General features: G+C 48.1%; 1 protein-coding gene across 2 annotated transcripts; it reads right to left on the bottom strand.

Annotated features, from left to right (window-relative positions):
- Positions 1 to 770: 770 nt before the first annotated feature.
- On the bottom strand, positions 771 to 22,604 carry LOC149352314 (uncharacterized). 2 transcript variants are annotated; one of them, XM_089581485.1, is made up of 3 exons: positions 22,347 to 22,604; positions 7,081 to 7,864; positions 771 to 1,076 (listed from the first exon to the last, which is right to left on the bottom strand). In XM_089581485.1, the coding sequence occupies exons 1-3, from the start codon at positions 22,573 to 22,575 to the stop codon at positions 950 to 952; spliced, it is 1,140 nt and encodes a 379-aa protein (XP_089437611.1). In that variant the 5' UTR covers positions 22,576 to 22,604; the 3' UTR covers positions 771 to 949. The 2 variants fall into 2 exon arrangements, with proteins under 2 accessions (XP_089437611.1, XP_089437612.1); XM_089581486.1 differs by lacking the exon at positions 22,347 to 22,604 and adding an exon at positions 8,260 to 8,417.
- Positions 22,605 to 24,399: the final 1,795 nt, after the last annotated feature.

Genomic DNA, 24,399 nt, shown 5'->3' with positions numbered 1-24,399 from the left:
ATTCAGTTTCATCGATCGAATGATGGCTGTGATGTGTAGTTGGTGTTTAGGTTGTGTGAGGCACGGAAAAACTGCAATATAATCGTACATGATGGGGTCCAGTAGTCGCCAAAACCAAGGAGCATAGGGGATTTTTTTTTTTTATGGTGTGTATGATTGGAGATTAATAGTGTAATCTTTTTTTTTTTTTGCTAAAGATAATTGGTAAGAAAGCAGAAGAAAAAACAACTGAGTGCAGCTGGTAGAATCTTAACCCACGACCTCCAAATTTCGCGTCCAGTGCTGTACCAACTGAGCTACGGCGACTGCTGTCCAATCTTCTGTTTTCGGAGGCATTTATGTGTTTTATAACGTAGTTCACATACATAGTTCAAGCCACTGAAACACATAAGCCAGCCTGCTTAAAGGGCTGGAATGACAACAAACAATGTATCAGCAGTTATATTGCAGTTTTTTTCATGCCTCACACGACCTAAGCAACTACATGTCACGACTTTTGATTGATGAAACCGAAACAGCCTCGAGAAGAAATTAAATTATAAATTATTTAGTGGCCGTAGATGAACACCTTATGGTGCTCCATGTATACTAATGTCCAACGCATCATTTGGGAGAAGAAAACACCAAAGAAAAAATTTGCTGTCTGTACTACTTTAAGAAACTGTTTATACTGTCGCAGCTACAGGAGAATTATGGAGTTTAAGAAGGTTTTAACGCTTATCTTGAAAGCTGATTCATTGTGGTATTTCATTTTGATGGACATAACTCAATTAACTGTAAATGCAACAGCCTTGGTGCTTTTTAATCAGCATTGCACTGCTAAAGCCAGCCTACCATTTTGCTAAACCCTTGAGAGTTCTGCTGCATCTTTGTTGCTCTTGGTGGCAGGTGTCTATTGAACAACACAAAGCGCCTGCTTGCTGCACAAGCTTCCATCAGTCTGTGCACATTAGTTCCGGTGAAGGCCCAAATCCTGGGTGCCGTCGTTCTGGTAGTAGACAACACTGAACGGTATTGGTGTAGTGTCTGGAGCCTCGGCATTTCTCAGAAGGGAGCGGTCTCGGTTCAGCTTCCACCTGGGCCAAAAATAAGGAGAACACTGTTGAATTTCCATGTGGTGATGAAGAACAGTACTGATTTGGGCTGTAGCAGCAGCAGCATGCACAGGTGCCAAATGGCTGCGGAGGTCGAGTGTGAGCATATCTTTTTTGAGTTGAGCACATGTCTGTGAGCTGTGAGTGCATCACACTAGTACACAAGCAATGAATTTCACCTGGGCCGGTGCTTTGCACCTAAAAGTAGTATTGTGAATGGGCTCCTGCCTGAATGTCATAGCTTGCTAGTAATGCGCCGGCTGTACCAAGGCCTATCAATGAGATGAACAAAATACTCGCCATGTGAATGGGTGGCGCCATCTGTTGTAAACGCCACAAATCACAAACGTTTCCTTTTTAACAAATTAGCGAGCACTTGTGATAAAACTGTGTGTTATTGCTTTGGGACAAAGAAAAATTCCGCAAGCATGAAAACAGTAGGTGTAAGAGTTTACTGTCGGCAACGGTCCGGTGCTAAACGATGCAGAGGAGTTGGCTTCTCCGCAATACATGGATGCTTTTCAACCATGTGATCGCGTTTGGCGAATAGAGGCGCGAGCGGCCCAGGGAAAACAAACGCGCAACTCTAAGTACTTGTACAACTCTAAGCCGCGGTGCCGCGGCGGACACTGCAGCTGTCTGTTTTCAACGCGATCGTGCGCTCTTCAATGTAGGCTACGTCGATGGCAACAAAGAGCGTCACCTTATCTCGAGTGGAAACGATAAACAACAAATAGCGAAGCCTGTCTAAGTCAATCCGTCCGACTGACTCCGTTTAAATCCTAGATAGCGCTTTTCACGGCAGTACCTTAACGGTGGCGAATAGTCGGTTGGTTGTGACAGCGATTACCGCGCGCGCCTATATTAGGCTGAAAGAACGAGCTTTCCGTCAAAAAAAAATATCTCCATACTATTGGCATCATTTTAGTATAATACTCGAACTTTTGGACTCCGAAATATCGGTTGTGCCACGCATAAAACAGCTGCAGCTGCTCTATGCGCGGCATTTTAGCAGGCAGAATTAACTACCACCACGAAATAATGGAAGACTAGAAATTTAGGAAGCAAAACTATTCCTTTGCTGCTTTGTGCGCGGCAAGACGATGGTGGCGCGCCGCTGCGGTGGCTCAGTGGTTGAGGCGCTCCTCTTCCGAGCCGGAGTACCCGGGTTCGAACCCGACCGCGGCGGCCGCGTTTCGATGAAGGCGGAACGCAAAAAGGCGCCCGTGTGCTGTGCGACGTCATTGCACGTTAAAGATCCCCAGGTGGTCAAAATTGTTCCGGAGACCTCCACTACGGCACCTTTTTCTTCTTTCACTCCACCTTCCTTCCTTCCCTTACGGCGCGGTTCAGGTGTCCACCGAGATATGTGAGACAGATACTGCGCCGTTTCCTTTCCTCAAAAAAACAAAAAAAACAATGCGAATTTGTCAAGTGCGGTCGACTGCAGCGCCGCCGCATCTTTCTGCAGCCCGAGGCCCCGCCGGCGGAGGCGGTTGCGCCACCGGAAACATTCTAGTTGGAATAGTTGGCCTCTGCCACCTCTGCCTTTGACAAATAGCGCCTAGCGTACGCTATTGCTTTCTTGCGGCTTTGCTGCTTCTGGACGAGAACGGCGCCTAGACCCACGCTTCTTGCGTCTTTATGAATTTCGGTTTCGGCGTTTTCGTCGAAGTGTCCAAACACTGAAGGAGACTGCGGTTCTGTTCTTCTCTGTGCCCAGGCAGCGCTGGGTTGATGTCGAAGGTAGACGTGTGGTCTTGGGAGAGCGGGTCTTTTCCGGATGAGTCGGAGAGGGCGAAGGCATCTCGTAACGGTGACATCGAGAAATTCATCGTGCCTCTCTTGAGGTGTCGGTATTCTTCGCCAAAGTTTGTCAGCAGCACTTCAGCTTGGCCATTGCGAAAATATGCGACGCCTCTTGCGAGGCCGACTTCCCGGTCTAGAAGCAAATCCATGTTCTCTTCGATGATGCCTTCGATGTTTGGCTTCCGTGGCACATGCGGTGACCGTGACGCTTGAGCGGGGTGGTACCATAGTCCACTATAGGTGGGACGCTCACTTGTTCAGCCAGGACACTAAGAACACTCGTAGTATCTCGTAGCAACGTGATGCTCCAGGGTTGCCATCGAAGGGATGGCTTCGACCGTTGGAAGCGTAATCAACTTGGATCGAAGGCCGATGGTCACCTGGTGCTCACTAAGGAAATCCTAAATTTTTAAAGATGGTCTGTTGCCTTTCTTCGGGAGAGGGGGGGGGAGGGGCTCAGGTCTCTCCAAACGTGGTTCGGCGGTGATGTAGAAGGAGACGATCGATGATGCAGATGATATAACGAAGAAATGTAATTACAAAATTTACAATCGTGAAAACTGCGAGTTACAGAAACGAGATCACACAGACAAATTCAATAACTAACTTGAATGAAGCGATCTCACACAGAGATTACACTCGAAGACCTTACTTATCAACGGAAGGGTTTCCGTTAAAGCCTAGGTATTCTTGAAATACGTGCTAAGCACGGAGCCTCCAACTAGACTGTTGTTTAATGCTTTTTCTTGCATTTTTATATGTTTCGCAAATAAAGAAGTTAGAGGGGTCATGTTTCAAGACCCGCCCTAAACTTCGTGACCTTATGGCGTCATGAAGCTTGCCCACTGGATTGTGAGGAAATTGCCCACCGTAGCAGGTGGCAGTTAAATTAGTGATTGGTCGCGAGAGGTTTCTGCGGGGCGCGCCACTGTGACTGGTTGGCGGTTGAACGATGTATTAGATACCAGTTCCGTTCAGTGGCAACTGCACCTACCGCTTTCCCTGCGCTCATCTTGTGTTTAAGGCAGATATGCATTCAGTGGCTGCGGTATTTTGTGCACTGGTCTTTGCGCACCGGAGCGTGCTCTGGTACTTGTGCTATCTGCAGGTGGCCCAGGGGAAGGGGCGCACTCTAGGGACGAGGGGTGGGATGTTGTACAGCCATTGCCAGTATATAAATTAACAGCATAAATATCAACAATACGCCCGATGTAATATCGGGTGATTTTTTTAACCTTTACAGATTCTTATTTTAAAAACTGAGAGGCACGTCGGTTCGTTCTGTACAGGTGGATTGTACAGCAAGGCGGACATTACGCACGTGGTAGCGCTCAGCTAAAATACAATTAATTAAAATTAACCATTTAACTGCGAACCCTAAGCTGTACTCCTCGTGGGATATGTACACTGTAAACAAGAATGAACATAAATGAGAGTTTAAATGGTTGGCGTCCACCTTTAAACTCCATATTCGGAAAAACTTACTGCATCAATATGGAGTAAAAATGTGCTAAATGACCTATTTTACTCCCTGCACTCAGTAATGAGGCACAAAGAAGGAATCTCCTCCTTAAAACTCCCATTTTTGAATGGAGTTTCTTGGTCTCAATGCACCCCAAGTCCTCAATAGAGTAAAAAAAAACACTATTTTGCGCAATCCGCCCCGCCATCTAACGTCTCGTCTGCTTCTGGTCAGTCGCCTGATGATGGCGGTGAGTGATGACCCCTTGGTTACTATCGTCCCTGGATCTCTGCTCACTTCTGCTCCTTCACGGGCGCCTGCCGCGGTACAATATATCGGCTTGTCGCCGTTTTCCGCTACAGTAAGCTACATAACTGAACTGCTCCTGTGAAGCCTCTAGTGCTCTAACCATACCTTGTTTTGTTAGTGTCGCCACCCTGCTACAGCCCCCGCTTAGGCCTAATTCTCGCAGGCTTTTTCAGTGTGGTTCTCGCAATGTGTTGCAGCAGATTATAGTGCGTTCCAGAACATAGTTTCAATGCTGAGCTCTTGATTGAGCTGATGAGGCTACATTTTTCCTCAGTCATGTTGAAAATCCAAGCCTTAATGAAGTGAACATGAAAGCAAACATTTGCATTCCAAACTACCATCAGGGGTGTTTTCATTTTCAAATTTTCTGCTCTGGTTTTTAGTCCAATATAGCATGGTGCATGACCGTGAAAACTACCCAGCGTCTCCTTTTCAGTTTTTAACTATTGATTATAATGTTACACCCCTTTATCTACGAACATGACCAACCAAACGAACTCGTACAGTAAAAGCAGACGACTCCTGCCGCCGATACGCCGCCACTGGGCTTGCAGACAACGAAAAGAATGCGTGACGCGGGGTCACATTGGAGCTGCGTAGTTTCCCAAGTTGGGCTGCCGGCGGTCCGCGCAGCTACTGCCCGTTTCCGCCGCTGTCACTGCTGTTAAAGTTAGTCTGAGTGAGGATAAATAAACATGATGCCATTTTTGGGCTCCATTTCTATGGGTAGTAAAAAATTTACTCCCTTGTACTCCTAAATAGCTCCCTGTATAAGGGAGTAAATAAAATACTCCATTTATATGGAGTAAATAAAATCTCCTTTTGGGTGTGCATTAGAGGACAAGTCATTGACTTCCATTTGGGTGTTTTTTTGTTGACAGTGCACCAATATCGTCAATGACGAGTACTTCACGCTCGTCCGGCCCGATGTTGCGCTGCTGCCACCGCCAAAGACGAGTTGCGTCCGGCAGTTGCGTTGCTTGCACTGAAGGGTTTTAGGTGTCCACGAACAAAACGCGTTTGTCGCCTTTAGCGCGTGTTTTAAGCCTGACAACCGTCATTTCATCACACAGGAATGCATGCGGCGGCGATGTCGAGAGAAGAAGACCTGCTTCTTGGAGCAGTTCTTGACAGCAGTGTTGCTGGCGATCCAAACTTTAATTTCCGACAGCGACTCTGACTTCGTTTGCGAGCTGCAGACGGCTTTAAATGACGACGAAAGCAAAAGCGATGGCGACGATCAACGGTGACGCGCTGGGCTGTGCACGTTAACTACTAATGATGAAACCTTGTTTCTGTTAGGACGAAGCAATGTCTATGCACTCTGCAGTGTGTCACTAGCGTATTGGATCAAATAAATACGGCGCATTTCGGTACGTTGTAGCCCATCACTATGACATGCACTGAGGAAAAGCCGTCCTCAAGATCAGCTTTTTTTTGTTCATTAACCAGATACCAATGAAGTAATATACTATTTTCAGAACAAGAAATACATAAAAAAATTATGACTACTTAAAAAAATTCGGCGATTTTGGTATGTTTTCCGAGAATTGATTTGGGGATCATTTTTTTATTTTTTATTTTAAAGGGCAAGGCTATATTGAGCACGGTGTACTGCTGGTCAAGATGGTCTAACATACTAAAAAATGCAGCGCTGCAGGCGACGGACTAAGAGCAGACGAGACACACAGTTGCCCTGAACTATCAACTATCAAGATTATATTGCAAGACTGAAGGTCGTCTACACTGAAGGTTGCCAGTTTTTAAATCTTCTTTATCGACAATGTGGATCTAAATATTGAACGTTAAAGATACGCATTTCACACCTCGTTGAGCTGTAGTTTCCACATTGCATATTTATAAAATGGTGTCGCTCGCATTTCTAATGCAGCAAGTACTGACGCCATTTGTGTATTATATGAGGTAGAAGCAGTTAGCGTGATTTTGGCGAGGACAGAACGCCTAGCGACACCATTTTATACTTATGCAACGTGAGAAAGCCAACTCAACGAGATTTGAAATGCGCAATTTTGACGTTCTATATTTCGAACCATATTGCCGATAAAGAAAATTTATAAATTGGGCTCACTTTCGAAGTTGATGGGCTTCAATTTCGCAATATAATCTTGCCCCTAAATCAAAAATGAAAAAGTCAATGAGTTAACTTTAGTAAATTAACTGTATTTTAGTTGAGCGCGATCACGTACGTAATGTCCGCCTTTTGCTGTGCAATCCACCTGTGCAGAACGCACAGACGTATCTCTCACAGTTTTTAGAATCTGCAAAGGTTAAAAATAATCCCCCGATATATCTTTCAGCGCGCAAGTCGAAATAGTAGCACACATCACGCATTTAAAGGCATATGACTGCTGAAAACTTCATCCAGTGAAGCTTAGCTATGCTTACCGTACGTTGTAGAACCAGAATCCCATAACGATGACGCCCATAAGAAGCACAGCGGCACCGATGACAGTGGCGAATATCGCTCCCTTGCTTCGGCGGCTCCGAGGCTTCTCCAGCGACGTCGACGTTGACGCGTCTTTTGTTGATGTTAGAACGTTGGTGCTAAGGGAGTCGGTCTTAACGGTCCCAAATTCGTTCGACATGAGCGAAGTCGAGCTGTTGTCCAGACTCGTCTCGGTTGGCACATTGGGAACCTTCGTGGATGTTGTGTTTGTATTGTTGAGCACATCGCTCGAGCGAGACAGTGTCATGCTTGAGGACATCGACTGGACGCTCGCGGGTTCAGGGCATAGCGTTGAGTCTGAGAGGGTTGCCGTGTTCTCGCTGTGACGAGAACTGGACGCTGTGGCACCTGCAGCGTTTGCTGCAGTAGTGCTGGATGGATATGATGAGCCACGCGTCTGCAACAACGTACCGCGAGCCTGGCCTGGCGTCGGACGTGACGAGCTCGGCGCCGGTGACCGTGTGGCAGAAGCGAGAGACGCCGTATTCAGCGCATCCCTCTGCTGTCCCGTCACAGCAGTCGACGAATTTCGGCCCGGCACAGTGGTGCGGTGAAGAGGCTCAGCCGACTGCCCACTGGGGGTGTTGCTCGCAATATGCTGGCCAAGTGTGGCGCCCCCGGCGCTGCGATCGACGACAAGCGTGAGTTCGTTCCCAGAGCTGTCGGTGGTTGTTTGGTGCGAAGAGCCCGTTGTTAGGAGGCTGGCAGAGTAGCTTGCGCAGCCTGGAAAAAGAGAGGAAAATGCGAATGCGTAAGCTGCTCCAAACATCACAAGATGCAGTCAATCACTGCTTCTGAGACAGAATTCGGCCGAAGCTTACAGTGCGAAATGAGGCAGATGAAGGGGTATGAGACGGGACCTGTGCATAGTTCTGTTTCGTCTCATGGTCCTTACGTGGTGCTGTCGAAAGGTCTATATAGCCTGCCAAAATATATTTGCTTTTCCATTCATACTCACCTACCTCCCTAACTATTCATACCTATACTCAATACTTTTTCGCATTCATGTGATAATCCTCTAAGCCGCGTAAACGTGAGACTTGCGGGACAAGAACGACGATTCCCCTGCAACTACCGATTCGCTTCGCTGCACGACGTTATTGGGAACCGGTCCTTACCGATGAGGGCAAAAAGTAGCGGACAGCAGTTCATGGTTCGGCATCCACGCCTGGATATTTTGTGCGCGCAGTCTGACCGCAACGGTAGAGAAAAGAGCAGCCTGCCAGTTTGTGCACGCAGTCCAGGAGGGAAAAAGCTATGCCTTATCTCACGTCCTGCCCGACCTTGCCTGTACATGGGTGGACTTCGGAGTTGACGTATATACCCGGCGGCGGCACGGGTTATTTATGGCTGCCGGCATTTTATATTGCCCACATCTGCCAAGATCGTTCCCGTGCATTTGCTTAAGGCGTTGTTGACACTGCAGCGGTTTCTTGAGCTTAAGCATTATTCTGCAGGTAGGCTGGAACCAGAATTAAACGCTGCCGGCCGGCCCACAGCTATAGTATTCAGATGCAGAACAGTGCGCGCTGGGAAAAGTGCTTCCGAAATAACAATCTTTCCAAAAAATTTCGCTGATGTCAACCCTGCTGTGTACCCGACACGAACGAGGGAAGTGACGAGTGTAGGACTTTTTTTTTCTAACCAGCAGTTTTGCCGTAGTGTTCTCGTGCAACCGCTACTTTTAACTCTTCTGCGCCCGCTGGCGCAGACCAGCTGTCCCACAGCAGAACTTTTCTCCAGAAGGCCGTGCCCTTTGTTGACTAGCATAGTTTCTGGTTTCTTCGTTCTGTCGTTCTTAACTTCGTCACATTTGGAGCGAATCGAGCGCGCTGCTTACAGCTTAATCACATCGACATGTGCGGTTACACGCCGCGGTGGCTCAGTGGGTAAGCTCAACACGAGGTTGTGGGTTTGGCCCCTGCCGTGGAGGCGCCCCTATACCGAGGCTTTGGTGCATGTTAAAGAACCCCAAGCGGTCGAAATTAATCGGGCTGCTCTACTGCCGCACTACCCGCAGTGCATCTTTTTTTTTGACGCGTAATTTTTTTTACCAGGATGCATCACAGCCAAGGTGCTGGTGTAAATGGGCGACCTCCAGTGCTGTCTAGAATTGAAGAGCACACACTGTTAACGTCCAGCTGCTGGATTTCTACACCCTCGGAAGAAAATTTGAATGACAATGCTGTGAAATTTGCACGGCCATGTAACCGTGCAGAGATATATTTTTCAGGGGGTGGGGAATACCGTGCACGCAGGTGAGCTCTCAAGAATGTTGAAGAGGAGTAGCTTGCACGTTGAGTGAACTACACAAAAAAACTAACAGTTCTTCAACCCAAAGAAAGCATAGCGGAGTAATGTTTTTTCTTAATCTTAGTTTGGCGAAAAAATGAACTTACAGAAAGTAGAAAACAAACTAAGGATTCCTTCATTCCTTCCCGTACTTGCGATTTAATGTCACTGGCGACCGCCGGTCTACGTGATTTGAAGTGTACACACACACACACACACACACACACACACACACACACACACACACACACACACACACACACACACACACACACACACACACACACACACACACACACACACACACACACACACACACACACATATGCGCGCGCGCGCGCGCATTTACACACGTACATTAAACACTCAACCCCTATTCGGATTCGAACCAGTAGCGGCGCAACAGGGAAGCTACGATTTTCTGACGCCTTTGGTGATGATGATGATGACGATGTCATCAGGCTTAATCTACTCGGCCATCTCCGAAGCTTGTTTTTCTTTTGTCTTACGGAATACTAAGGACCTCCCTGACCTCCTCGTATCTTACTTTAGAGGGTCGAATTCAGCGATCTCGGCATGCGCTCTCACGCCACCATCACTCCCTTATTCCGCCCGCGTATTAAAATTCCGGTAGGCGCACACGAAGAAACGGCAGGCAGTCTGGAGGTTTAACTTACGTAGCATATATCTCCTGCGCTAAAATGCACTGTACTCTGAACAGCGACCTCGTTGAATGCGGTGGTTCTGCGTGTTCATCCATCATGCGGCTTTTCTACACGCTAAGCAGTCTTATTACCATGAAAAGCTCACACGAAATTTCAGGCGTCTTTCATCACAGGAAGAAATGTTATAGTGTAAGACGTGATCTTAATGTCCTTTTTAAGAGTCTCCTGAAGTTTCTCTCAAACGAACATAAATAGTTTTTATTGGTAGCACAGGTAGCAATTCACTGACGGTGGCACAAACGTCTCTAGGAGCGATGCACGGCCTATGCGCGTAAGTCCAAAACAGGTATTTCTACTGACGCGTTTGGTCCAAAAAACGCTTTGAAGTCCAAAAAAGGTTTTCACGGCACACTGAATCTACATCCGTTGAACTCGCTCTAATACACCGTTGTCAAGAAAGGCTAGGTAAGGCTGCAAGTCTACGGGAGGAAGTAATTACCGATCAGAACATTTCCCATCTGCATTTCGAGAGGCCGTACAGGTGTTCCAAGGAAGAGCGGAGAGGAAACCGAATGTATCAGCGCAAAGTTCTCTCACGGTCATGTCCAGAAAAGACAGACGAGCACTTAATCGGCCAGGAAGGGTCGTTTGTGGTTTTGAAAAATAAAAACTTTAAATCTGGTTGATGGACAAAAACGTGATAGGGATTTACAGTAGTTAAACCGAGTAGACATGCGAAACGACGCGATAATTCTGCGCCTCATCTTTCTGGCATCTGCAAGTGCACACAATCTCGTTTCTCGATGAGGGTAGCTGCATGATTGCGCATGTTGGTTGTTCATTATGAAGACTGCAGCGCTCGGAAACACGGACAACATGAAGTAGACACTACATATCGCCTATCTTCGTTTCTCGTTCTTCATCTCCACAACCACTCGGCGGCATATGGCGCGACGCCCTGCTCCCATTGGCTACAGCTGGTGCGACGCTCCTCCGAAATTACCCGGATTACTCCGAGGCTTCACACAAGATTCTTGGTTGGGTTTGACACCGTTAAATAGTCCTTTCGTGCCAAAAGTACACGACAGGTTCACCAAACTCTATCAACATATTAAAAAATTTGGTTGACGCATAAGCTTCCTTTGATAGCGTCCCAGAAAGGTCACAAAATTTATGTAACTAATTTACCTTTCTCTTCACACAATGCAGCACTTGCAACAGTGTCACAGTGCAACGTTGCAACGAAGATGTTGCTAAATATGTCCGTACAGAAAAAAAGTGCTACCAACCCACCCAAGCTTGCATTTTATTATCATGCGCTTTTTGTCAGAATTAAAGATGGCGACGACATGAGCAGAGGCCAAAGTCTTAATTTTACACTGTCCTGGTGAGAAGCCACGATTTGCAGTGTTTTTGGAGACACAGAACCTTAGGGGTCCGAGATGTACAACGCGAGCTACAAAGGCGGTGTCCAACAGGATAAGCTCTTCAGATGAGCGTTGGAGGTGTGCCGGAGATGGGGAGGGGGCTGACTGCTAAGTTGGTTTTGTGGTGAAGAAAAAGTGCCTTCTCTGTACATACCTGCCGACACAGGAGAGCTTCCTCTCTCAATAGTGTACGGTGACATAGAGGGTTCCCGTGTAAGTATGCTGCGTAGGAGAGATTCCCGACCCACAAGTTTCGACCTATTACTCGAGCGACGGAGTCTCAGAAACTGCTCAGGCTGAAGGGTTTTGTAGATGCAAAATCCACCAGCTTTTCTCCTTATATATCTCATCAGATGAATGCTAAAGTATGCATAGCCAATTTACTTTAATTTTGAGTTAACTTTATTTCGCGGCTCTTACCGTGAATTCCTATCTTTTTGCCGCGGACAGCAAGCTGAAGTAGGTGCACTGACCACATTTTACGCTGAGCAAATTTTGCATTTAATATATAAGTGTCACACAGAACAGTAAACAACATAATAAGGTTGATTAAAATCCGTCTACGTTTAGCGCTTTTTTTGTCTGAACCCGTTCGAACCCGTTTGAACCGGTTCGGCTAGCTCCGAACCGGTTCGAACCGGAACGGAATGTTGCTCTGGAGCCGAACCCGGAACTGAACCCGAAAGGCGTGAACCCGAACCGAACCCGAAAAAATTCCGGTTCGACACCTGTCCCCGCCACACTGCGTGACGCGAGTTCGAGTGCCTGAGTGCTACCGCGCCTTTCATCTCCCCTCAGCCAGTCACGTTCGCTGCTTCAGACGGTGACAACGGCCGATTCTGCAGCTCCAAGTCAAGTTCCTATTGCGGGCTGCCGCCAGTAAAAGAGCATGTCACCGCTTGGGCATCGGTAGCACGACACCTGCTTGTTGCGTGCGATGCTCTACCAACTGAGAAGAGGCGTCTACTGTCTCATACTTTAAAGGGAATAATCTAACCTGGAGAGGCTGGAGAGTGTTCACTAGTCTTAGAGCGCAGGTGCCACATGGAACGTGGGCAATTCCATGACCCTTGGACGAGTCGGTTTTTACGGACTAGGGAGAGTTTGGGGGACCTTAGTTCTCGACTCTCCTGTTCTACAAGCACAGTCCAGTGTCCAACGTGCCGGCACCCTTCGACCTTTTTATGAAAAGGTTTACAGTCGATACAACTCAACAATGAAGCGGCGAATGCCCCTCAAAAGAGGCCTCAAAATGGCGTCTACAGGTTCTCATGACGTCGTAGTTGACCTCCTTGTACCTGGTAGCGTGGCATCGCCGACGTCTGGCAGGTGAAAGCGGATTAACCATGACGTCATTACAACTGTTCGACACCACTGGCTGGAGAGTATCATTTGAGGGGCATTTGCCGCTTCTTTCCTGAGTTGTATCCGGCTATAGTGGACGAAGCTCTCATAAGGCATCTAAGGCATCACATCACTGGGCAGTAAAGTCACTATAGTCAGACACAACTCGAAAAACGAAGCGGTGAATGCCCATCAAAGGAGGCTCTCCAACCAATGGCGTCCTCCGTTTGTAATGACCTCGCAGTTAATTCGTTGTTATAATTTATAATCCCCTGTCACACTAGGTTAATTCCCCCAGTGTTATAGAGTTAATCTCCTGCCATGCTACCAGGCCATGGGATTAACCACCTCAACGTCATGAAAATCGGTCGATGCCATTGGCTGGAGGGCCTCCTTTGAGGGGGGGGGGGGGGGGGGGGGGGGGGGCTTGCCGCTTCGTTCTCGAGTTGTGCTCAACAATGGGCCTTTCCAACCTGATTGCCACCATATTGCATGCTGGTCTGCTTTTTCTACCTGACGTTACCAACCGCTCCCTGGGCGTCCCCTTATTCTTCAATAATCCGCTGTGCGGCCCTGCCTCAGACCCGGTGGATTGGTAGCTCCAGGAGCGAAAATCAGTGCAGCGAGTAATATTGCGGCAATCAGGTTTGAAAACCCTAGTGTATATGGTGTTGATGGCATGAAGGCGACAGTTTTTATGAATGTTTCCTCCAGTCGCTTCTTCTTTAATCAGCGAGGTTAAAATAGGTATGTATTAAAGAATAGGGTTACTTGAATGTCACCAGTCTCTTTAGCGTTATTATGGAAAGCATCTAATCGATGCACATACAGCCAATTCGGAACCGTGCTTCCATTTTGGGTTGGTTTGCTTTTGTGGGGTTTCACGTCACAAAGCGACTTATGAGGGACGCCGTAGAGGAGGGCTCCGGATAATTTCGACCACCTGGCGTTCCTTAACGTGCGCTGACATCACACAGTACACGGGCCTCTAGCACTTTGCCTCCATCGAAATGCAACGGCCGCGGCCGGGATCGAACCCGCGTTTTTTGGGTCAGCAGCCGAGCACCATAACTATGCTGAGCCACTGCGGCGGCCAGCTTTTGAGTTGAATCCGCAGCATTGCATGGTGTAAAAAGTAGGCTGTGTCGTCAGCACAAATAAAATTTCGAGCCGATTTGTGGATGTCAGCTTTGGCACTGTAAAGGTTGAATATATAACAAGGAGGCGAGTACGCTGCCTTCTGGCACGCTTTAACAACTGGGTTTTGTGTGCCACCAACAATTATTCACTGCGACTTATTGCTGGCAACGTTTCAGATATTAGTCACATCTTCTGCAGCACGTACAAAAACAAAGCGTGGTAAATTATAAATCAATTGTACTGGATAATTCAATAATAATTTGAAGAAAAAACAGTGAAAATTGATAAAATTCTTTAGTTCACCGTGCCCTCATAAATGTGCAACTCTGCAGCATTTTCATCTCTGGGTGCAAAAACGAGAAATAAAAGAGACCGTCGCATGACTCGGCTCTTTTTTTTTTTTTTCGTCGTTAAGTGAAAGCCGTAAGTCGTCGTACTTCATGTTTTGGATCCGATGCTGTAGGTATGTGCTCATGCAAACCTTCGGTAAAAAGAAAGCTGTGGAATTGCAGAAGTTTTTCCAAAAGAAGTAGATGGTGTACGTGCTCGGACACTTCTATCAGACCGCGAAAGACTTCAATCATTTGGAATGTCCTTCGTGGAATTTGAAATAAAGGTATTTCGTTACTTGCAATACACGCACACACGTAGTTATTGAGAAAAATTAAAAAAAATTATGGCATAGGCATTCGCGAAGATATATATATATATTCTGACATTCTGACGGAGGCCGTTCCACGGTCGAAACGTCAATAAATTGTTTCAAGCGTTTCAAACGTTGGTCTACGTTCTTACTATATATATATATATATATATATATATATATATATATATATGATTTCTTGGCAGCTGATTGATCGATATAAGATAGTCACCAGAAATTGAAAAACATAACAGGATTTAATTCACGACGTTTCGGCTGGAGGACCAGCCTTTTTCGAGTGTATTATAGTATTCGAAACAAGCAGCTTTTATAGCATCCGCGAGGTACAGGAAAAAGCGTAAAGCACAAATGCAAACAATGGTGAGGGGAGGGGGGGGGGGCATGAAAAAAAATAAAAAAATCGGTTACAACTTGAAAAGGCGGTCCCCTAACGTGGATGCAGGTGTTCGGAAGGAGGGAACGACAAAAAATAAAAGCGGGGGAAAGGAAAATTTCTTTCGCCGCCACCTCACGGCTTTCTTAGTAAGACAGGGGAGTGCCCCTCGAGGTGTGGCTCATTACTTCATGTCGGTGACAGCTGCACAGCGAGCAGGCAACATTTCAGGAGATATTAGTAGGGATGGGGGTCAGCAGGAATGCCAAAGAAACACCTCCGAAAAGAAAACAAGAAAAAAAAAGAAAGAAGAAAAGAAAAAACTGCTGCACAAGCAGTGTTGTAGGCGTTACCGAAAAAAAGTAACTAAATACGTTGCTCGTTACGCTAAGAAAAAAAGAACGCGTTACTGCCTTACGTTACCTACAAAAAAAGGTTACACGTTACCGTTACCGAAACAAAGTATCGCACGTTACTTTGCCGTTACTCCATGGCCATCAATTTTAATCAGTGCGTCTTCGCTGTAACTGTAACTAGCTATAACTCGTCTTCTCTTCAAGGCTTGTTTTCCAACCAAAAGATCTCAAACCCTGACGACACGCTCATATTCTTCAAGCGAATGGTAACTCCGGATGGTCGCACTCTGCTTGCAACAGAGTCTTGGCAGGAAAAGGAGGGAGGCCGTCCTTACTCACATTGCTGTGGGGAGTGCGTTGTTCCTTGATCTGGCTAGAGGGGGGGGTATGACTATGACGGGAGGAAGGTGTAGCGACATTGTTGTCAGCAGAAAATTTTTAGAAAGTTTAGTGTGAGGTAGCTCACTACTGCCAGCACAGGAATTAACAAAGACCCATTTCCTTTTTTCCTCTACTTCGATGCTACAGCCGGTTGACTGCAATCCCCTTTTCTGTGCAGTACCATTGTACTCTTTCGACGGCTCTCTTGGGGCCATCTTGAAGTAAAGTGGCGACATTCCTGAGTTTACTCAGAAGAGGGAACTGCTTCCACAAAGAATGCGAGTGTGTCGCCTGGGAACGAGACCTTTTGGCTGGAAAACAAGCTTACGGAGAAACTGACTTACAAATTTCTGCAAATGGTCCATTGGTGGCTCGGCAAGCGTCCACTCTTTAGAGAGTTGTGTATGTGAGTGGTTTGGGGGTGAAGACAAGTGTGTGAATGCGTGTTCGTGCTTTTTTTTTTCTAGTTGAGTGCGTCGTCAAGGGCAGGTGTTTTCTGGCATGCATGCGAGCTGCAACAAGGGTCGTCGAGAGCACCTGTAGATTTTTTTTATTTGCAACATCATTTTCGGCGTTTTTTTTTTTCTGAAAAACAGGCGGAGGGGGACAATTGAAATAAAAAGTAACTAGTAACTTGACACCTCACGTTACCGGAAAATGTTAACGAAAGTACGTTACCCGTTACAGTTCCGAAATGGTAACGAGTACGTTACTAAGTTACCGAAAAAAGTAACGCGTTACCGGTAACGCCGTTACCGACAACACTGTATCGCACTCAGAGAAAAGTTGTGGCAGCTCATAACGAATTTCGGCGACAAGCGTGAATCGCTTGGCAGCTGCGCAGCGAGAAGGCAACATTTCAGGAGAAAGTAGTTGGCATGGTGGTCCGCGGGAATGTCAAAGAAACACCTCAGAAAAAAGAAAAAAAAGAAAAAAACGCTACTGCACAAGAATTTGCAAAATCGCACTCAGAGAAGGGTTGTGGCAGCACAACACGATACAAAATAGGTCATTAGGAAAAAACACAAGTTTCTAATGAATCGTTACACAAGCAATCAATACACAAAAAAAAAGAAAAAAAAGAGACAAGGCTAACAACAAACACAGCACCAGAAACCAACTGCAGTCAGTCGCAAGTACAATGTACCGTAAGACAATTGGAACTGCAGAACTATTCAGTGTTAAACAAATGTATCTTTTCGCTGCGCGTGAGCGCGCGCAGAACAGAAATACGTGACAATACAATGCATGACAATACAATACAAAAACAATTGAAAACAAAAAATAGAAAAGGGGCGAAAAAACCACTAAATACGTGACAATACAAGTGACATGGGAAAAAAAAGAGAAGAAACGCAATGCTTGCTATGTTTTCTGCCGCCCGATCTGTCAGTCTCTACCATCAACATGTCTTGGATAATTATTTGCTACTCTATTAAGGGTGTAAGCATGATAGCCGGCCTACTGTTTCGTTGATGCCGCTTGAGAATGTGTTAAATTTGTGAATCAGGTATGATTCACAGCTCTCGCGGTCATAATGCGTTTTGAACCCCAATTGAAGTACAATAGCTTTAAAGTTATCGAATGGATGCCCAAGGTTGTTTATGTGTTTTGAAAGTAGGAGATTTGGCTTTGTCCGCACATGTGATCTGTGATTGTTGATGCGAATTCTGAACGGTGTAACTGTTTGTCCCACGTACTGAGCTTTACAGGTGCTACACTCCAGGAGGTAGACAACATTAGCGCTGTCGCATGAGAAGTTAACTTTTATCTGGAATAAGAAGGATGACGCTGTGCTTTTGGCACTAGTAGTTGTTTCCATCATCGGGCAGAGTTTACACCTAGGTTTATTGAATGGCGCAGATCCTCTGAAGCTACGGTTCCCGATTGCAGACGATGTTATCATATCACGGATATTCCTTGCACACCTATACACAACGCGTGGTGGAGCAGAGATGACTTCTTTCATCCTTTCACTCTGTAGAAGGATGTTGTGGTGTTTCTTAAGAACTGCATTAACATTGGGGATTGACGCCGAATGTGTAAGGACAAGATTGACTTGAGAGTCCCGGCGTGGCTGCTTTTTGCCATTTATGAGTTCGCGCTGGTCATGCTTTGAAGCTTTCTTGACTGAATCGTCGATAACTGACAATGGGTGTTTCTGTCGTGCTAGGTGTGCCCGGATTTGTAATCGATTTTTTCTTTTTTTTCGTACCCCCCCCCCCCCTCACCATTGTTTGTATTTGTGCTTTACGCTTTTTCCTGTACCTCGCGAATGCTATAAAAGCTGCTTGTTTCGAATACTGTAATACACTCGAAAAAGACTGGTCCTCCAGCCGAAATTTCGTGAATTAAATCCTGTTATGTTTTTCAATTTCTGGTGACTTTATCTTATATACCAGGTGTCCCAGCTAAATGTAACCAAGCTTTTAAAAAACACGGGGTGTCCTAGCCGTCTGAAACCAAATGAGGGCTGTTTAGAGTCGCGTAACCTAGTCTGGAGTATTTTTTTCGTTCTTCAAGGTTGACTAATTAATTAAGCTTAATTAACTAACTTTTTAATTATTGACTTCAGAAACAAAGTGTCAATGGAAAAGTTGTAGATCGCTTTGAGAAACAGCTTACTGAGACATTTGCAGCAAAGTAATATTTACGTAAACTAGTTTGTTTACCGGCCTTTAACCATAACCCGCACAATAAAAAAAAGCTTCCACATGACTACTGTGCCACTTCAACGTCCCAAGACGCGCCTTGAAGAATAAAATCCATTTTTCCTGAAGTCCTCTCCTCGATGAGACTCTGGGTGCACATTGGGGCAGAGAAGTGAGCGAGCAGCTGGTCACGTGACAACTTTCTTTTAAGGCCAATAAATGAAGCTACGTAAATCGTAACTTGACGGAAACAGCACTACTAGCGGTTTTTCGAGGTCATCTAAAATTTTTGCATTGACACTTTCTTCCTGAAGTTATTAATTAAAAAGTTAGCTAATTAAACTTAACTAATGAATTAACTTTGAAGAGCAAAAAAAATACTCAAGACTAGGCCACGCGACTATGAACAACCCTGAGTTGGTTTCACTGGACTAGGACACTTCGCCTTTTTCAAACGTTTGGTTACATTTAGCCGGGACACCCGGTATACATATATAACTACGTGCGTGTACACGTATATATATATATTATTTTATTGGGGTTTAACGTCCCAAAGCAACTCAGGCTATGAGGGACGCCGTAGTGGAGGGCTCCGGAAATTTCGACCAAATGGGGTTCTTTAACGTGCACTGACATCGCACAGTGCACGGGCCGCTAGAATTTCGCTGTTCTTCCTCCCCTTCAGCGCCAAGCCAGTCGAGCCAGGTGGTGATGGATAAAGAAGGTGGGGGGTAGGAACCCGACTGCTGAGCAGCCGGGCAATAGAAGAGGCAATGGGCAAGGTCCGCATAGATAATACAGGGGCAGTTGGGACAGGAAGGGTCCGATCGATAGCGATAGAGAAAGAGGCGAGACGGGGTGATGACTGCATTCATTTGAACGTGCCGAAGAAGGCGAGCCTCCGGCACTGTGAGTGATGGATGAGGGGGAGGGTGAAGGCGTTTGTCGAGGCGGAGCTCGAGGTAGACCTCTTTTATGGTGCGGCGAAGGGTGATTCTCCCACCGTCCTCCGAGGGCTTGGGCCAGGGGATCAATGGTGCCCGGAAAAGTGTGCCGCGGGCGAGCTGATGGGCCAGCTCATTGCCGTCAATCCCTGAATGCCCCGGGGACCCAGCGGAGGAAAACGATGGAAGGCTGCAATGCGGAGACCGCTCGTTCGACCTCCTGTTGAAGAGAAGGGGTTAGGGTGCGTTTCTGTATGTGGTGTATAGCGGCTTGCGAGTCAGGATAGGCTGTGTATTCTCGAAGAGAGGGAAGGAGGGCAAATGACTGGAGGGCATGCGCAATGGCGAGGACCTCGAGGGACAATGCATCCGGAGGGCGTAGAAAAGGCCCGCTGGTGTGAGTTTCAGGAGCGGGCAGGTGGGGGTGGTACAGGGCGTAGCCGCAGGAACCTCGAGGAGCCACGAAGGAGGCATCCGTGTAAGCTACACCCTGGGTATCAAAGAGAGGGGAATGGAACGGGGGACATGTTGGACGGAAGGGGGAGGATCCGAAGATTGGGAGCCGGGGTGGGAATAGGAGAGGTAAACGGGGCGCAGGGAATGGGCGAGATACCCGCTTGAGTCAGTAACCACTGACCCTGACGGGTAAGGGAAAGCCGGGCAAGCTGCGAGTCATGATGGAGAGAGAGCAGAGAACGGAGAGGATGAAAGAGGCCTGTTGCAAAGATCTTGGCAGTAGAGGTAGTGATAGGGAGGTTGAGAGCTGCCTTGTAGAGGCCCACAAGGGCAGTCTCAAGAGCGTTAAGTTGAGTCTGATTGAAGGAAACGTAGGGTGCAAAGTACAAGACCTTGTTGAGGGCCAGCGCGTGGGCAACTCGGCACGCATGAGCCTCGTGGAGACCTGAGCGCCGAGTGACCACGCGCCGCAGGAGGTGAGTTACGGAGTGGCAGGTGGTGACAGCGTGGTGGAGGGCTTGCACGTTCTTGGCTGCATGCAAAGGAAAGCCAAGAACTTTGCACTGCGTGACGACAGGAATTGGAGAGCCAGAAAGGTGGAGAGAGACGAAGTGGTTGTGCGAGCGCTGATATGAGGAATGGTTGAGAAGATGGAGCTCGGCTTTTTCAGGCGCAGGAGAGAGGCCAGCAGTGGTGAGGAAGGAGTCGATGAGATCTAGGCCACGTTGCAGGGTGTCCTGTACGTGACCGGGAGAGCCAGACGAACACCAGAGAGTGATGTCATCGGCGTAAAATATATGATGCAGGTCGGGAATTTCAGCTATAGCTGGGAGGCGAGAGGGGCCATAGCAAGATTGAAAAGGGTAGGAGAGAGAACAGCGCCTTGAGGAGTGCCTCGGGTGAGGTTGTGGGGGTCGGACAGATAGGTGTCGACTCGAAAGCGAGCGACACGTTTAGAGAGGAATGAGCGGATATAACAGTACATGCGGGAGCCACAGTCTAGGGAGGCGAGTTGGGAAATGATGTGGTCGTGGCAAACACCGTCGAAGGCCTTGCGAACATCGACGGTCACAAGTGCGTGAATTTGAGTGGGGGTAGGTGACAGAAACGTGTGCTGGAGAACCAGAAACATGTCCTGTGCACAGACGCGGCGTCGGAAGCCGATGAGAGAATGAGGGAAGAACTCCCTCGTCTCGAGAAAATTAGAGAGGCGAGTCAGGGCCATTCGCTCAAGGGTCTTACCAACACATGATGTCAAGGAGATTGGGCGGAGGTTAAAGAGAGAGGGAGGCTTGCCCAGCTTTGGAATCATAGAAATGAGGGAGGAGGTCCAGGAGCTGGGCAGGCAGCCGCTGTCCCATGCCTCATTGTAGGTTTTAAGGAGGAATTCTTTGGAGCAGTCAGGAAGGTTGCGAAGTGTGGTGTATGTAATGGCATCCTCACCGGGAGCCGAGCGTGTAGCATTAGCAGCGAGAGCCGATTCGAGCTCCCGGAAAGTGAAGGATTGGTCCAGATCGGGGTTAGGTCCACCGCAGTACAACGGGTAGGAGGGTGCCAGAGGGGGCGGGAGATAGAGAGAAGCGAGCTGATCAAAAACATCGGAGGGAGTCCCTTGAGTGAGGGCTTTAGCTAGAGTGGGAGCAAGGGCAGGCTTAGTGTCAAGTAGGGATTTGAAGAGAGACCATGTGGATCACGAGTGCAATGCAGAGTCAAGACGGTCACAAAGAGCACTCCAACGAGAGTGCTCGAGTGAGGCGCAGTGGGCGACGATCTCGGCCCGCAGAGCAGTGATCCGGGAGGAAAGTTGGGCATTGTTGGGTTGGCAGCGGAAGGAGCGTTGAAGACGTTTACGGCGACGCCATAAACGGAGTAGGTGAGGATATGGGTCTGGGACTGTGTGACAAGAGCGAACACGACGGCTACTGGACGTGAGCACTGCAGTGATGCGCGACGTCCAGTCGTCGTAGGATTGAAAGGAGTCAGAGGCGAGATTAGCGCGGAAGGCGTGCCAGTCAGTATGAGTGACCGGATGACATCGAGGGATGTGGGAAAGAGAGGTGGAAATATGGACAGGAAAGTGGTCACTGAGAAGAGTTTCGGCTGTCACTTGCCAGTGAAATGAAAGTGAACCCCGAGAGAAAGTGAGATCGGGTGTCGTGGGGCGCTGTGAGGCAGTGCCCGCTCGAGTAGGGGAGCCAGGAGTATTGAGAAGGGTGAGGTGGCGTTCCTGGGCCAGACAATGGAGGAGGCGGCCGGGTTTGAGGGTTTGAGGGTAGCCCCAGAGTGTGTGAGGGGCATTAAAGTCACCACCAAAGAGGAGATGGGAGTTAGAAGGAAGAGAGTGAAGGAACTTGCCCAGGGCGGAAAATAAAGAGGAGGTGACAGGGGGGTTGTAGAAAGACAAAAGGGCGAGTGAGACGCGGGAAGAAGGGTGGTAATAGACCACACCAACTAAATATTTAAGAAGGACGGAGGGGATATCAAGCGGCTCCACGAGCACGTCGCTACGTACATAAATAGACGCAAGTGGTGTGGCTGTAGTGGCATGGTAGGCGCGGTAGCCTGGGACACAGTGCGGGCCGTCCGGGTCTCCTGGAGAAGGAGAAAATGGGGCAGAGAGGGGCGGGCGAGTAGATACTGGTGGAGGGGGTCTTATTATGGCACAGATTTCGGCAGTTCCACTGCACAATCTCGAGGTCCTCTCCAAAAGCCATTATGATAGTGTAGAGGTAGAAGGTCATGAGGGTACGCGTTCCTTCTTTTTGGCGGGGGCAGTAGCCGCGTTTACATGAATGCGACAGAAGTCGACTCCAGTTCACTTTTTGAGGGAAAGTGTAAAAACGTCGAGGAGGAGAGTAGAGGATGAGTCGTGCCTTTCCTTCTCAAAACCTGCTCTTTCCCTCGAAAAGTTGACTGTAGTCGACTTCTGTCGCATTCATGTAACCGAGGCTACTGACTCATGCAGGGATTGGAGCGTAGAAGTGAAGGATTCCAATTGTTTGGATTGTGCTTGGAGGGTGGTAAGAATCTGCAGAACCGATGTCTCTAGCTGAACCAAGCGAGTGTGGTGTGCCTGTGTGGTGGTTTCGAGAAGATCAGCCAAAGGGGCGACCTGGGCGGTGGAGGAGGGAGTGGTGAGTGTGGCAAGGTGCTCATTTAGCTTGGTAAGCTGGGAGGTCAGAGAGGAGGTGGTTGTCTGGAGGGTTTGGGTCAAGGCGTGGATCTGTTGTTGTAGGTCGTGGGAAATGCGCTGCTGCTCTCGCTGCTGGCGTTCCAGCATAGCGAGCCGGAGGTCGAAGGAGCGGCTCTCGTCAGTCAGGGATGGAGAGGGTGGTGTAGTGGAAGAAACGCTGGAAAGGGACGTTTGAACCGAGGATCCTTTAACTTTGGCGGCGTAGGAGCCTGGTGGTGACGTGGCCGGAGCCGATAGAGGTTCATGATTAGAGGAGGAGGAGGGGGTGGGTTGCGTGGCCCGGCGCAATGCTAGGCGTCGGAGGTACGCAGCTTTGGCACACTCGCGTTGTTTAGCGAGGAGGAAGGGGCAAGTGGGGTCGAGGGAGGGGTGGGTGTTTACCTGGCAATGAACGCACCAGGGCTGGGCACATACATGAGCGGAAGGGTCGGCGGGTAGAGGAGCAGCACAGCGACGGCATTTTGCCGGAACGCTGTGCTGGGGACACTGGTGGGCGCGGTGTCCAAGAGCGAGACAACGAGTGCAGGTGGGAGGCTTAGGCTTATGGGGACGGCACCGGAAGGCAACGCGTTTAAAATACACAAAGTGGGGGATTACGGTTCCAGCGAAAGTTATGAGCACCCGCGCACCCGCGGCGGCGCGAACAGATCAGTTTCGTTGGCCACTGCGTGAAAGCACTATAGCTATTGCCGCAGCCGAACGCGCCGAGTGTTAAACTGCAACACACTCTCGTGCTGTGCATTGCACATCGCCTTCTTCATGAACTAACACTACTATCAAACTAATATTCACGTTTTGAGCTATGCACGTGGCAGTAGTGACAAAAAGATGTGCGCTGCATGCGTTGGCGTGCATGGGCAACGTTGCGGCAGAAACACGACACTATACTATATCAATACGCGTTGGCGTTGACAGCACTGCTCCAGAAACGCAGCACTGGAGCATAGGTTGCCGGCGTGCATTAGGTAAATGGCATTGACGATGAAAAAGTTGAAGGTGCGCATAACTGGCTCTCGGGGTCAGTGGACACCTCAATCACGCTTTCAGGTACGTGGCGGTGGTGTCCACCTGCAAAAGACTGCTCTTGCACAATATTTCGCGCTTAGAAATGCTAAACCGCTAGCCATTTTTTTTGTGTGTGCCGCTTCGCTATTTACTCAGCTGGCACTCATTCCAACGGATTGATTCCACAGATCCTCTCATAATTCTATGGTTTCCATCGACCTACTTTGCCTGACCGGCAAGAAGTAATTTTCTTCCCGCGAATCCGCACCCTGCAAACTTTTGTCAATGGCTGCATGGTTCGCAGCTAACGTGAGCCAAGACATTGCTGAATTTCGCGGTAGCGAAAGTGAACCAACATTGTTGGCAG

The sequence above is a fragment of the Amblyomma mixtum genome, chromosome 3 (genome assembly GCF_055824585.1).
Source record: "Amblyomma mixtum isolate Tamu chromosome 3, ASM5582458v1, whole genome shotgun sequence".
In the NCBI taxonomy this organism is placed as follows: domain Eukaryota; kingdom Metazoa; phylum Arthropoda; class Arachnida; order Ixodida; family Ixodidae; genus Amblyomma; species Amblyomma mixtum.
This window is presented reverse-complemented; position numbering and strand designations above follow the sequence as displayed.